At 40.0% G+C, this 13,890-nt stretch overlaps 1 protein-coding gene across 5 annotated transcripts in view; it reads left to right on the plus strand.

Annotated features, from left to right (window-relative positions):
- LOC110957748 (cilia- and flagella-associated protein 46) overlaps window positions 1-13,890 on the plus strand; it is a 69,186-nt gene that overhangs the window by 24,716 nt on the left and 30,580 nt on the right. For 4 of the 5 annotated variants that reach the window (XR_007947262.1, XM_051960094.1, XM_022203938.2 and 1 more), the window contains exons 21-40: window positions 967-1,077; window positions 1,889-2,070; window positions 2,415-2,546; window positions 2,643-2,805; window positions 4,165-4,237; window positions 4,474-4,609; window positions 4,700-4,883; window positions 5,147-5,300; window positions 5,949-6,160; window positions 6,277-6,387; window positions 7,044-7,205; window positions 7,613-7,761; window positions 9,518-9,616; window positions 9,692-9,752; window positions 10,391-10,543; window positions 10,835-11,035; window positions 11,134-11,240; window positions 11,615-11,797; window positions 12,075-12,213; window positions 13,218-13,415. Coding sequence is in view for 4 of the 5 variants with exons in the window: in XM_051960094.1 (XP_051816054.1) it covers window positions 967-1,077; window positions 1,889-2,070; window positions 2,415-2,546; window positions 2,643-2,805; window positions 4,165-4,237; window positions 4,474-4,609; window positions 4,700-4,883; window positions 5,147-5,300; window positions 5,949-6,160; window positions 6,277-6,387; window positions 7,044-7,205; window positions 7,613-7,761; window positions 9,518-9,616; window positions 9,692-9,752; window positions 10,391-10,543; window positions 10,835-11,035; window positions 11,134-11,240; window positions 11,615-11,797; window positions 12,075-12,213; window positions 13,218-13,415 (2,910 nt within the window). In the remaining variant the exon portion in view is untranslated. The remainder of the gene's footprint in view (window positions 1-966; window positions 1,078-1,888; window positions 2,071-2,414; window positions 2,547-2,642; window positions 2,806-4,164; window positions 4,238-4,473; window positions 4,610-4,699; window positions 4,884-5,146; window positions 5,301-5,948; window positions 6,161-6,276; window positions 6,388-7,043; window positions 7,206-7,612; window positions 7,762-9,517; window positions 9,617-9,691; window positions 9,753-10,390; window positions 10,544-10,834; window positions 11,036-11,133; window positions 11,241-11,614; window positions 11,798-12,074; window positions 12,214-13,217; window positions 13,416-13,890) is intronic. The other variant, XM_051960093.1, reaches the window with a different exon arrangement.

Below are 13,890 nucleotides of genomic sequence, written 5' to 3' on the forward strand. Positions count from 1 at the left end.
CAGACTTCAATTGCCAAAGGTGAATGAAGAAGTGGAGACAAACTGTTACAAACCTTCAACCATATAAAGCCTCAGGTAGTGCAGTGTTTTCTGATGTAACACGAATGATTAAGACATACAGTGAAGCTGTTTTCAGACTCTGCTGCGCAGTTACTTTCATTTTCACTTCAAGGGGCTGTCATGCTTGTTTTCTATCTATACTAGGATAAGAACAGCTAATTGGAACGCTTTTATTACACAACAAAAATTGCAAAATGAAAGGGAGGCTTACTGTCTCTCCTGCATCATTACATAATCATGTCACATCACTATGTATCCTATATTTTGGTTGAGTCAGTTCTTCTACCATATGATTATGATACTGTAGGCTTATGATTGCTGACATTGTTCTTAATCTTTTTGATGTTGTAGGTGTTTTTTCTGCCCTATTTATATTACAGCATTGTATGTGCTGGTCTGTGATCATCTCTGGACGTCATATTTCCTGATTGTGCTGCTTTACACTGGGACAAAAATGTGGGGAAAGCACTTGCACAGCTTGTCAGTTAAATGGATTGTTTGATTAGTCACCATAATCCGACTGCCATTTGTCATCTAAGAATTTCCTGCCCCACATTCGCCGCTTCAGCCTGATGTGCTTCGAGTCACAGCTAAATGAGATTTGTTTCTTGCCATGCAAATTAAGAAATGTACTGTTGATGTAAATGCGGTTCATCTCTAATTGCAATCAATAAATCATTCATCAACTCATTTTCCACACAATGGGGGGTCATATATTATCAACAAGGCCATCTCTATTTAGGACCCATACGATGTGACAATCATACTGCATGTTCATGTATAATTTATGAGCAAATAGTAGTACATATATATGTCTTTGCTATAATTGAACATAAGGGATTGCTCTGCATTCAGCAGGGGACTGCTAAAAGGCTCAGTATGCGTTGTTCTCCCCTCTATTTGCAGTGTGACAGTGAGGAAGTGTCTGCGATGACGCGTGTGCTGGTTGGAGTGGAGATGCTCCAGTGCAATAGGAACCCGAGGCATATGGAGTTCTCTGTTCCCAGTCTCTCCACAGTACGTACTTCTCCGTTCATGTTTACAGTAGCTGATGCCCAGATGGCAACAACAGATGCCAGGGTGACCCATGAGCCTGTCTGCATCTCATCATGTTTCAGTACAGTATATATATATAAAAAATACTGCACCTGCCTTCATCGTCATGCTTTGTTCAGATTATGATTATCAGAGATTTCTTTGACATGAGCTGCACTGTCTTTACTCTGTGGAGGATTGTCCTCTCTGAAAAGTTGACTCTGTTCTCCTTCACCCCTTCCTCCGCTACGTTCTTTACTTATCCACTCATTTTCTGAATTGTCTCCACTCTCCCCCTTCTCATTATCTCCTACTTTCCCTGCTTTTTCCCTCTTTTTTGTTTTTCCTCTGGCCTTTCATTTTCTGTCCATCTATTCATTTTTTCCATTTATTGAACCTTTTATTTACCTCCTACTTCATGTTTCACTGCATTATTATTCCATGCATGTTTCCTTTTTCTCCTGCATACTTTTACTGTCTATCTACCCTTCTTCTTTTTTTATTTCACTCATTTTTCTTGTCAATTCCGATTTATTTCTGCCCCCTCTCTTTCTTCTGCTTTCTGTCCCATTATCCTCTTTGTGTTTTCTCGTCTTCTCCCATTTTGTGCTTGCATTACTTAATCCCACTTCTGCTCTGCCATTCCCCTCCCTCGATTTAATTCCTTCCGAGCTTGCCCCTTGTTTCCCACTCCTACCTCCCTTCTTTTGCCGCCACCCCTCCTCTTCTCCTGTCCTTTCCCGTAAGCGCTTCTATTTCCCTTCCTTTCCTTCTTTTCTCTCCTCACCTAAAGCTGGTAAGCATGGCGTCTGAATGCAGCTGGTCCGATGCTGTGGTGGAGCTGCAGGTGTGGTGCCAGCTGGCTGCCTTCTGCCACTCTGTCAAGGACCACAGCTTGGTTTTGAGCTGCACCAAAAGTGCTCTGCAGCTGGAAGACGCGGCAGCAAAGAGTCTCAGTACCATGCACTGCGTTTTGTAAGTGTGAAATTCTCTCATTCATTTTAACAGTGAGAGAATTTTAGAAGTACCTGAAATTTTTTGTCTAATTTTTAAAAAATGGCAAGAAGGGCTGCACTTGGGAGCATGTGTGAATTGCTATGGAAAACACTACAGTCAGGTATTAGGAGTGGTTGACAACTTGCGGCATCTTGTGCATATTCAAGTGTATTGCAATAAATATTAATGAACATATACTGCTTTGCATTTTTGCGTGAAATTCAAAAGTGTAAATTAAGTTGCCATGATCTGTCAGCTGTACAGTTTGCTTGACTGATTGATTGACGTTGATTGATGGTGAGTAAATTTCCTTATATCTGCAGCTATGGCCCGACTGCAGTGAATGAGATGCTGAGCAGTGCAGCCTGTTTGAGGGGTTTGAGCTTAGTCCATGAGTCCAGTGGAAATCTACATGTTTATAAAGAAGCAATGAAGGTGCTTCTGGCCAGTGTCAGGTACTGTTCAACTGTTTTTTTTTCTCTCTTAATCTGCTCCTCTGTCATTATTAATTTCATACCTTACATCAGGTTGCTTCCTTCTCTTGTCCATAGCTTTGCAGAGCGCGCGAGCAATCTGGCATTGTGTGTCACAGCTGCCAGGCATTACTGGAACGCTTGTCTACCTCTGACACAGAGCCTCGAGGAAAGATGGCAGCTCCAAGAACACCTGGAGAAGATTCTTAATGCCCTGAGTCACACCACCAAACATGAAAATGTATGAACTCCTGCATAGCCAAATTTACACTGGCCCTTCATTCATATACATTCTTGCAATGCTTTACAGCTAGAGTGTTTTGTTTCGTTATGTTTTTTGATGCTTACTCAACTCATCATACAATTTCCGTCACCTTTCATAGTGTGAATTGCTCATATCTGGGTGAAGCCATTGTAAATTGATCAGACAAAAATGACCCTCTACATACATAAAAAATTAAAAGAGCTGTACAGATGTTGCAGAAATAGAAACCTTAAACATTTAAGAAATACATTTTATGTCTATATAACTATAGCATTTGTTAAAATCATCTTCAGTTCACTTTGAAGGAGCATGAATCCCGTGTAGATACTTTGCATTTTTCCTTGACTGGATCTGTTTCTCTGCACCTGCCACTTTGCAGAAGCAATGAAACATTACAGCAACAGTGAACACCACAGAAACACAGTCGGCCCATCTACCATGAAAGCCGGTGTTCCAGCCCCAGCATCAGACAAGTCTCTCCCAGAACTTTTCACTTTTAGTTATGTCAGCTGCTGACAGGACAAAAGTTCTGCCAAAACAAGTATTAATAACTAAAAGAAGAGCAAGAGAGCAAAACAAGAACTGAGTGACAGCCAGAACCCACATTTCATCTCCTGTTATTTTTAAAAAAAATTTTTTGACCGTTTCAGTTTTTGGTTCATTTTTTTCCATTTACTTTTTTAGAAGTTTATTTTAGTTGCTATCAAACCAAAATAAATAATTAAATGGGTGTCAAAGTTCTTAAGTGGGTTCTGTTGTATTTAATTGATGATAAATTTGATGAAAACTTTTCTTTAGGGCGCTAGAGGAGAGAACTTGTGGGTGTGCTCAGTTGTGCTAAACAATCTTCCCAGCTCTGCCTGTGGACAGCAATCCAGCCAGTGGGATAAACAGTTGTTCAGCTGGGAAATAACTTGAAATCTATAATTAAAGGCGGCTTATGTGAGAACTCGGAATGATGTTCGTCTGCGGTGTTCTTTCCTACTTGACACTGCTCTGAAGCAGTGCTGCAAAAGCGATAAGTAGTGAAAAAGTGAAATCTAACCCCTACACTCATGCCTTTTCTTGCTTTCTGACTTGATGTCATTTTTTTTTTTTTCTGTATGGGATGCCCAAGTGTGCACATCATAGCCAGTTTCCTCACATGGGTTTCTGTACCCAGCAGTGTTGCAGGCTCTGGGTGTGAAAGGGGATTTACAGACAACAGTGCAGAGAATGTAGAGAAGGGCAAGGTCAGATAGCAATTTATCTTTTATCTGATCACTGAGCTCTCAATATGACCATTCCTACCAGCACTAATACCTAAGTATCATTCCCTTTACTCTTCTATTTCAGAAACACGACAAAGTGAAAGGATTGCTAACCTTGACAGCACCGCCTCTTGTGGCTTCCAAGCATGGAGTAACACGTATGTGTTCAAAGGATCCTTAGATGTTTTAGCTATATCATATTTTCTTTTGCGGATAGCTTCGTGGTCATTTTTTTTGCTTTTGCCACTCCCCAAAACCTCTTATTTATGTTTTGACGGTCTACTTGGGCAGCTTAATTTTTGATCACAAAATGACGAGCACACACTTCCTTGCTTTTAGTTACAGATCAATATTTAAAGTAAATGTGTATCTGTCTATGTTTCTCTGTGGGTAGATGAAGAGCACCTAACCCTGAGGGCAGCTATTTACAGCTTGTTACTCCAAATCCACATTGACAAGGCGGACTTTGAAAGTGCTCTGCAGCTGCTGGACAAAGCAATGAAAGACATGCCTTGCACCAGACACCGACTGTGAGTGAGAAAACACTGGGGAAGGAGATGAGAACAACTGGAAAGATGCATAAACAAGCCAGCATCTTAATGTTCTCTTTGTTTTCTCAGGCCTCTGTTTAAATATCGTATACTGGTGAAAGCACAGATGGGAGAAAGTGTCCTGGTGGACATGGAGAAATTAGAAGATGAAGGAGAGGAATGCTGTTCATTTATGTGGCACTGGGTGGCACTGTGTGCTGGCAGTATAACTCAACAGCTAAGCTGCTACCAGAAAGCCATCACCTCTCTCACGGTAATACCTCTCCTCTGGCACCATTTTTACATCAGCACCAAAAGACAATACATCATCAAATTCATTTGATTGAAATTTGTCATGTTATTTAATTGTTGCCATGGAATTCATCATTTTATTTTCTGTGTAGTGGTTTGAGCTGAAGCAAGGCACTATTTCTAGCAAATGCTTGAGCATCATCATGTGGAACAAGTGTGTCATTACAGCTGTTCCTGAGTACAAAATTGTAGATTGACTTACATTTCTGTGCCATCTGTTTACAGAGCACAGAGACTCAGTGGCAGAAGGTCAGCATTCTGCTTGAATTTGGAGAGTGGCTGTACTGTCACAGCTTCCCTAAAGCAGATGCCCGACACCAGGTTCAATGGGCCATAGACATCCTTCTACACGTAGAACCTGAGCAGCGAGGAGGACCAGGTCGGACTCATTGGCTCATCTTGTTCATTGTGTCATGTGACAACTCTGTCACTGACAAGTTGTTTTGCTAATTATGGTACTTTGCACTCTCAAATCTGTAGGGAAAAATAGCAGATTCTAAGAATCCCCTTGAGATACGTGTGCGGGAATGGGACGCAGACATCTCAGGGGTCCTTGCGTATTTGCACATGTGCCTGCATGCTTTCATTTTTGGGAGTCTCTGATGTTTTACACTGTATTAGTTTAGCATAGGGAATAAGAGCTTTTTGTTAGTTGCATCAGCACTGGAACTCTTTGTGCTTTTGCTCCCTTTGTAAACAATAAACCAAGTAAATATTTTTTCAGAGGAATACAAACTAACCATACAATGGCACAGCTTTCACAAGATCCCATGCGGATACCCACTGAAATAACATAACACTATTTAAAAGACTGCTGTAAGAAGTCTTTTTAGTCTCCTGCTATGAGCCTCATTAAATGTTACCTGAGAGACAAACTGAATACTTCAGTAAAACCTCTGTATTATTGGCTTTATTTGTAAGTGTCAGTGACGTTATCTGATTGTACTTGTAGAATATTGAATATATCTGTCTTGTTGCTTGTTACTGTTTTTGTCTCATTGACTCACTACATGTATGTTTCCTCTAGAAGTTGAATCCATTCAGAGAGATTTGAGTGAATCCCTGGTTGGCGTGCAGGGCTTGAGATTCACACAAAATTTGTCCAGTCTGATGGAAGTGCGTCGCCTTGACTACTTGATACAAGCGCACACTGTGCTCGCTGTCATGGCAGGCAAGACTTCACCTGAGCACCAGCTCAACCTGCTCAGAGCCTACACCTTTGTACTCCAAATATGGCAGGTACTTTGTCTTCAACACTACCTCTTAGCTCTGATAATGTGGAGAGTAATTCCGATGCAAATTATATTTGAGTTGAGCAATGAATGTGCATGTGTGTTTATCATATTTTACTGCAGGCTTCTATGGCAGTGGCTTGTGAGATTTCCAGTGAGATGACAAAGAGTCAGGCAGTCCAGCCCCTTCCCTCTGCAGGATCCAAAAAAGGCAAAGGCAAAAAAGTGAAAGCTGTAAGACCGACAGCTCATATCTGAGTCTGTACTTTTAAATTGTAGTACAGTTATTTGCCTTGCTTGAGAATTACTGTCTCCCAATGTTCACATAATGTGTCTCCCAACTATGTTTGATAATTATTTATGAGTTCAACATTTTATTGATTTGGTGGAAAAAGTGGAGGAAGTTACTATACTTGACACTACATGACAACACTGGGTAGTATGTTTGTTATTCATATAAGCTTTTTTCAGCAATACATACACTCAACAATATAAATGCAGCGCTTTTGGTTTTGCTCCCATTTTTTATGAGATGAACTCAAAGATCTAAAACTTTTTCCACACACACAATATCACCATTTCTCTCAAATATTGTTCATAAATCTGTCTAAATCTGTGATAGTGAGCACTTCTCCTTTGCTGAGATAATCCATCCCACCTCACAGGTGTTCCATATCCAGATGCTGATTAGACACCATGATTAGTGCACAGGTGTGCCTTAGACTGCCCACAATGAAAGGCCACTCTGAGTTCATCTCATAAAAATGGGAGCAAAAACAAAAATGTTGTTTATATTTTTGTTGAGTGTATATTTTTGATAGGTATTTACTGAACTTAAGTGCTGGCTATAAAAACTGAATGCCAATTCTGTGTCTCATCTGTTTTACCAGCCCACCCCTGCAGAAGAAAGACCTAAACCCATTGTGTTGGATCTGACACTTCCTTCCTCCCCGAGGGACTGGGCTCACTTCCTCTGTCCTGACCAGGCCAGGCAGATATTCAGAACCAACAGCAACCCCCAGTGTATCAATACACACAGCATTACAAACCAGGCATGACTACATCTCTCCCTCTCTGACATTTCTCTCAGTGTCATAGCAATGCTCCATCTGTGGTACTGTCTCTGATTACAGTTTTGTTTTTATGTTTTTTAACACAACAGAGAGTGTGTCTGCTGGCTGTATACAATTGAAGTTGCAAAGATCAATGACTTAATATGATTGTTGCAGATCAAATTGAGATTTCAGAAGGACATGAAACCCCGGTCTTCTAAATTTAATATGTATTTTAATCACCACTATTACTGCAGTGGGATGAAATAAGACTGAAAATATTAGTTCTGAAACGGAGCTTGAGTCAATTCGTATTCTGATCAAGCCCTTGGTGATATTGATATGTGCTTTTCTGTGAGCGTGCCCCATATTTATCTATTTAATTTCCCGTATTTGCTTGACTGTAGGCTCAAAGTCTGTTTTATCTGGATCTGCTGGAAAAAGAACTACACTCACTCTCCCTTGACCATCTAAACCTGCCCATAATGCATCTAGCTGAGACTATTGCCCATGACCTTTTGGATAGAAAGAGCCTCTCTGACCTCTACCGGCTCAGGTAAAAACATTAATGCAGTGATTTCATCCATCATAGCCTTTTTCAAGGTTTTGCAGCGCTGCATATGAGAAGGGTGTTGTGTAAAGCCTTTTGTTTGTAGTTCAAGAGGGAGCTGTGTTACGTAAACTGCTTAACTGTGTTCACTAGATAGTAGCTCATTTTGTTTGTGTGTTGTTTGGTGCTAAATGGTGCTTCTGTGCTGCTTTTGCTAAAAATAGCTGCCTGGTACACAAGTTAGATGCTGATAAGAACAGTAAGACTGTAGCAAAACATTAAAGAGTAATACTATGGTTTAATAAGTTTTTTTTGTTTACATGTGTTTGGAAGTACTACCACATGTTTTTTTTGCTGTTCCATGAGAAGCTGTACTCTCTGATACTTCAGTTTAAGTGGTGTTGCATAAGTCAATGTTAGTTTGGTTAGATAACTACAAGTGTGAAAATGGAAGAAAATGTTAAGATGTGGAGTCACAAAGAGGTGAGCCTACCAGTAATTTGTAGCATCAGGGCATTATTGGCAGCTGGTGACATAAACACCCCTGGATCTCCAACAAAACTGTGGGCAAGACACCCTCAGTGTAGGTACAGGAGCGAGCAATATCATTTCAATATCAAATGATGTAATTCACTTTCAGTTCCTGCATTACTTTTAAGTTGAATGCCAAAGTAAAGGCAGAACACTTTCGATTTAGTTTTGACGACAGCCTCAGTCCTCCTCAGCATGGAGCATATCAAACTTTTTTGAAAGTGTGTACTGGCATTCTTCAAAGACAATTCTTTTCATCTGCCCTTTGCTGGAGGGATTGTGTTGCTTTTAGGTTTGTCTTTAAAGGACTGCAGAGGTGTTTTTGAAATCAAGACGGCCAACATACCTGCTCAGGTCATAGTTTGTAACTTTATTTTTTTCTGTAGAAACTCTTGTGTGGGATTTATTTTTTATATTATGTCTATCTATCCATCTATCCATCTATCCATCTATCCATCTATCCATCCATCCATCCATCCATCCATCCATCCATCCATCCATCCATCCATCCATCCATCCATCCATCCATCCATCCATCCATCCATCCATCCATCCATCCATCCATCCATCCATCCATCCATAACCTGTGTGCAACGTCTGAAGCTCTTGTTCATTGTGTTTTTGTTTTTTTCCACTGCCAGATTGTACAAACAGCACACCGTCTGTAGCATCAGGTCAGGAGGACAGCAATTGTGGCTTTATTAGTGGTACTGTTGCTTATTCTATGACCCTTGTTTCCAGCATCAGCAGTGTGTCAATGAGTGCAGGTGTACTGTTGCACTGAGTTCCTGCTTTGGGGTGTGCATTTTCCAACCTAGTATTTTTGAAATATTAGTTTTTAATCATTTGGTTCATAAGTGAAAATACTGTTCTTGTTAACTTGATACTGCAGTCATTGAGAGGTGGTACAATTTCAAATCACTTGACATTTAAGTGATACTTCACAGGGGTGCTCAAACTGCTCTTGTATGCTTTAGGTTATATTTTGACCTGTGTCAACTTAAAATGTTATGGAAGTGCATATGAAAATTCAGAGAAATTCTTCAGTCAGGGCATTCCCAATATTTTAATTCAGTTTAATTTATTTTAATTGTGTGCCAGTGAAAAAAATGATTTGACTAAAGTCAGCCGTCAAATGGCTGATTTATGTAATTAGCCAAAGCCTGGGGGCGCCATTAGTTACTCAGTAATTCACTTTTATGTCCTTGTTGCTCTTTTTCTACTTAATTAGAATTGTGAGGACCTGTGCCCAGCTGGGTTTGGAGACACATTCACCATATCAGGAGAAGCTTTTTGACTTGAGTAGAATCCAAGAACAAGAACAAATAAGGTATGTGAACTCAGCTCTAAAGATTTAATGTTTGTACATATTTAATAACCTATGATATCATTTTCATGACTGCAGGTGTCGCAAAGCAATAGCTCTTTCACAGGAGGGAAGAAGACTTCACAAACCTTATAACCAGGTCAGCTGCTTCTCACAAAATAGAGCCATCTATGTTTTTATTTTGCTGTCTGTACTATTCTTTCACAGGGCTTTAAAAGTTAAACAAATGGCCATTATAATGAATAACTTTTAATTTACTGTAATTTTATTACTGCTTAGAGGATGATTGGCAAGCAGCCACAAGTGACTTATACTGGTGGGAGAATTTTATTGTATGCTGTAATTAGTACTTTTAGAATGTAGCAGTTGGTTATGACAGATTAATATATGAGGCTTTTGATGGTAAAATTACTTACCGCATAAACCTGGGAAGAATGTTAACTGATAAATCAATTTTGTACCATGATTTTTTTTTATGATAATTACACATGCTTATCACTTTTATTTGCTTCTATCCTTCTCCATAACTGCAGCCTGTTATTTGTGGGAATTTCATATTGAAATCTACACAGCCCATGAACATCACATTATAACACTATTTGGCCCTAGAAGAGTCGCATAATTAGGTTTTCTGTTACATTCATTTTTTTTACATAGTAGTTAAGTGTGTGCGTTTTTTCTCTTGAATGACATTATTTGCACAGAGTATCTCTCATGTGTATCCAACCTCTTGGTTGATAGAAATTTGATTTGTCCAATAACGTGGTGATGTTTCAGAAAGTAGAGATGAATGGAAAGGCTGGGTCTCGGATACAGCGTGTGGATTTGCGTGCTCAGGACATTTGGCTGGACAAAGCTGAGGTTTGTCTCAGCATGGGGCTCTATCAGTCAGCCAGACAGCTCCTGGCAGAGGCCTACCTGGTGTCTATGGTGAGTTAAAAGAGAGCAAGACCACCGTGTCAGACACTGACAAAAAGTCTCCCGAATCAGATTGAATAAAAAAAAGTGAAAGAACATAATTATTTTACTATTCTGGCATACTTTGTTAAACATCTGTAACATAACAAACATTTTTCAATAGTACCGTACAGAAAATTAAAAAATTGGAGCATGCTGATGCTGGCAACAACTTTTTGCCCACTTATGCGATATATTGGAAGTAATTACTGCAATGGTTCTGCTAACATACCTAATTATGACTGTGTTTTCGTTTTTGTTCAGGAGCTGGGAGATCAGAATGCAATATCAAGAAGTTTACTCAGTCTGGCCTCTCTGGCTTGTAAAGAACAGAACCATGCTGAGGCTCTGATCCTGCTGGATAAAGCCCAAGCCCTGGGTGGGGATGAGGACTTCTGGTACCAGTTCACACTTACTAAGGTCACAGCTGTAGTGGGCCAGAGAGACCAAGATTCACTAACCATGGTATAAATATACCACCTTCTGTAACAATTCTTTACAATGCAATTATCATGTGTTTGGAATAAGTGTAGTTTTCCATCATTCATTTTTTTCTTTTATAGGTTGATCAGATTTTAAAACAAGGCTGTGAGGCTCTGAAGCTGGTTCTGGAGCAGCGGGCAAACCAAGCCCCAGAGCTCACTTTCTTAATCACTTCATTAGAAAAGAGGTAACGACAAACTTCCCCGGTTACCTGGTAAATCGCAATTTTTCCATTAATGGCCTGCACTCTTTCTACAATTTTTTCAATCATCTTCAACAAAACTTTTCCTGTCATTTCAGAGTTCACCACAAAAACAGCTTCATTGAAACACGTGCTTGCATATCCACATCAATACTTTTCCTAAACAGCTAGTTGTAACTAATGAAACCTACATTGTATGTAGACATAACATGTAGATGCATCAAGTGTAATGTATTTGAGCTATCTATTGAATATCATATGTAAAAAGTCCACCCAAACACACTCTTATAAGGAGTGCCCACTCTCAATGTGTAATTTATTTAATCTTGATGTAATGCTGTGTGTCGGCTGTGTTTTAGAGGTGCTGTGGAATATATATGTGCAATCGATGGGGTGGAACCTGGAGAAAGACTCAGCACTGAAGCTGTCCAGAGGCTAATGACTGCCTGTGATACACTGAGAGAATGTGCCAGGGCTTTCACTGAGCTCAGCTGCAGACAACAAGCAGCAAAGGCATATGCGGAGTACGCACATGGTCTGAGGTCAGTCAGTAGGCCGTTACATTAGACCTGAATTTAGCTAAACCACACTGTTTGCAATTTGCAAGTACAGTTTTGAATACACTGTTGCCTGTTGAGGGATGTGACTCATTCAATTTCTGAAAATTAGCAACTTAAGAATGACTTCATAGTATAGTAGCACATGCTCTAGCTTCCATACGCTATGTTTTCCCATACTCTTTTATACTTAGGCGGTCTCATTGTATATATGTCCTCTGTCTTTATCAACTCTTTAACCTACACTACTATTCTTCTGCAGAATGCTAGCCAACCATTTTACTGAAATGGAGGAGAAACAACGTTTCCAGCTTGATGGCCTCTTCCACATGCAGCTCGCTGTCACAATGCAGGAACACGTGGTGCTGAATGTTCAGAGCCTGCTCCCCTCTAAAGAGGAGGTAAATCAAGTGCACACATGTTCCTTGAAAATCAAGCTTTCATTATGAGAGTGTCTTCTCAGAAACCTTGGAAGACATTTCATCTCTCACATGCTCTGAGTAACTCTCTGTCTCCTATTGTCAGCATTTTTCTCCCATCACAGACTGTCTGCTAACTTTTGAGGATACTGATCAGAAGACAATGTGGCTAAAATAAAACTTGCTTTGAACAGCTGTGGAAGTACATTTGCTTGGCTGTTATAATCTTAGAGTGTAATTGCCAAGCACTTTGGCTAGGATTGTTGGCTGATTAAGGATATGTACAGATGGCAACATTTTTTTATCCTATTTAGAAAGTCTCTGAACATGTTGAGGGAAGAAATAATTTTCTGAGAAAATAACGGAGAGGAAGACTTTGTTTTTGCTGTCTGAATTTCAGACTAAGAAGCCGAACTGAGCAGAGCAAAATTAAGCAGCTGCTCTTGTGTCACTGTCACATTCTGAGGTTCTTGCTTGTCTGATATTTTGACCAAATATTTGTGTGAGTGTTGCACTTTTTATCTCCTGCCACAGTTTAACTGCTAAAACACTATGAGATGTCAACAACAGATGGATGTTAGACTCCTCATTTCATCCAGACACTATAGAGACTCTCACACAGATGAGGTTATCTTGAAGGCTTCAGTCACAGAGAGGGACTGGATGACACTGGCTGCAGCTTTGCTTTACATGTTGGAAGAATCACTCAGGAAAGATTAATTGAGCAATGCTAACACCTGCTGAAAATCCTTGTTCAACTGAGTTTTTAATTAAATCTTCTGTCAATATTTGACTCAGCCGTTGGAGGCTGGAGGCCAGTTGTAGCACTGTGCTTTCAGCAGATGGTGCTGCTGCCCAGTACAGCGGACGTTTTGACATCCAGCCTGCACTGGAAACAAAAATCATTGAAATCTTGCTCATCAATTCATCTTTATGAACTGGATTAACATAGTTTGTTTTTACACTGGTGCTTTCATTATTTTCAGAATCATGGACTATCACTGGCAGCCATGCAGAGGCTGCTGCACCTGCGACTGGCCCTGGCAGAATTTTGTCTGACCATTCTGGAGGACCACTGTGCTAAAAAGACTCGCCAGGCTCTGGCTCGGGAGAGGAAGACCCTTGCTGAAATAGCACTGGAGGAGTTTACACGCACCACACCTGAGCCTAACTCTACAGAGCAGGTTAGGTAGAAGACAAACACTTAAAACCTAGACCGAATGTGAAATTCATATCTACTTAGACATGGTCAAACTAGCACTTTAATGCCAGTTAATGCAATCACTGGTTATGTAATTGTTGTTGAGATGGCATTTATGGCACAGTTGCTGAGTCCAAGACAAATTTCCACAAGTGGGACAATAAAGTATATTGTATTGTATTGTGTTGTAATAAATGAACAGATTTTGCCAAAGTACACACATTCTACCACATTAACTGCAATAATTGACAATTACTAAATTGCATGGGGGTAGCTCTTCTTTCAAAGGAGAAGCTTTTATTTGTATGTTTTTATTGCCTGCAAATAAAAAAAATCCCTCCAGAATTTATTCTGCACACGTGTCTATTGTTATCCAAATACATAAAGGGGATTGCATTATGTAGTTTCTTCCAATCAGCATAGCCAGTGTATTCAGCACATACGAACAAATTACACCT

Source organism: Acanthochromis polyacanthus, chromosome 15 (assembly GCF_021347895.1).
Source record: "Acanthochromis polyacanthus isolate Apoly-LR-REF ecotype Palm Island chromosome 15, KAUST_Apoly_ChrSc, whole genome shotgun sequence".
NCBI classification, from domain to species: Eukaryota; Metazoa; Chordata; class Actinopteri; family Pomacentridae; genus Acanthochromis; species Acanthochromis polyacanthus.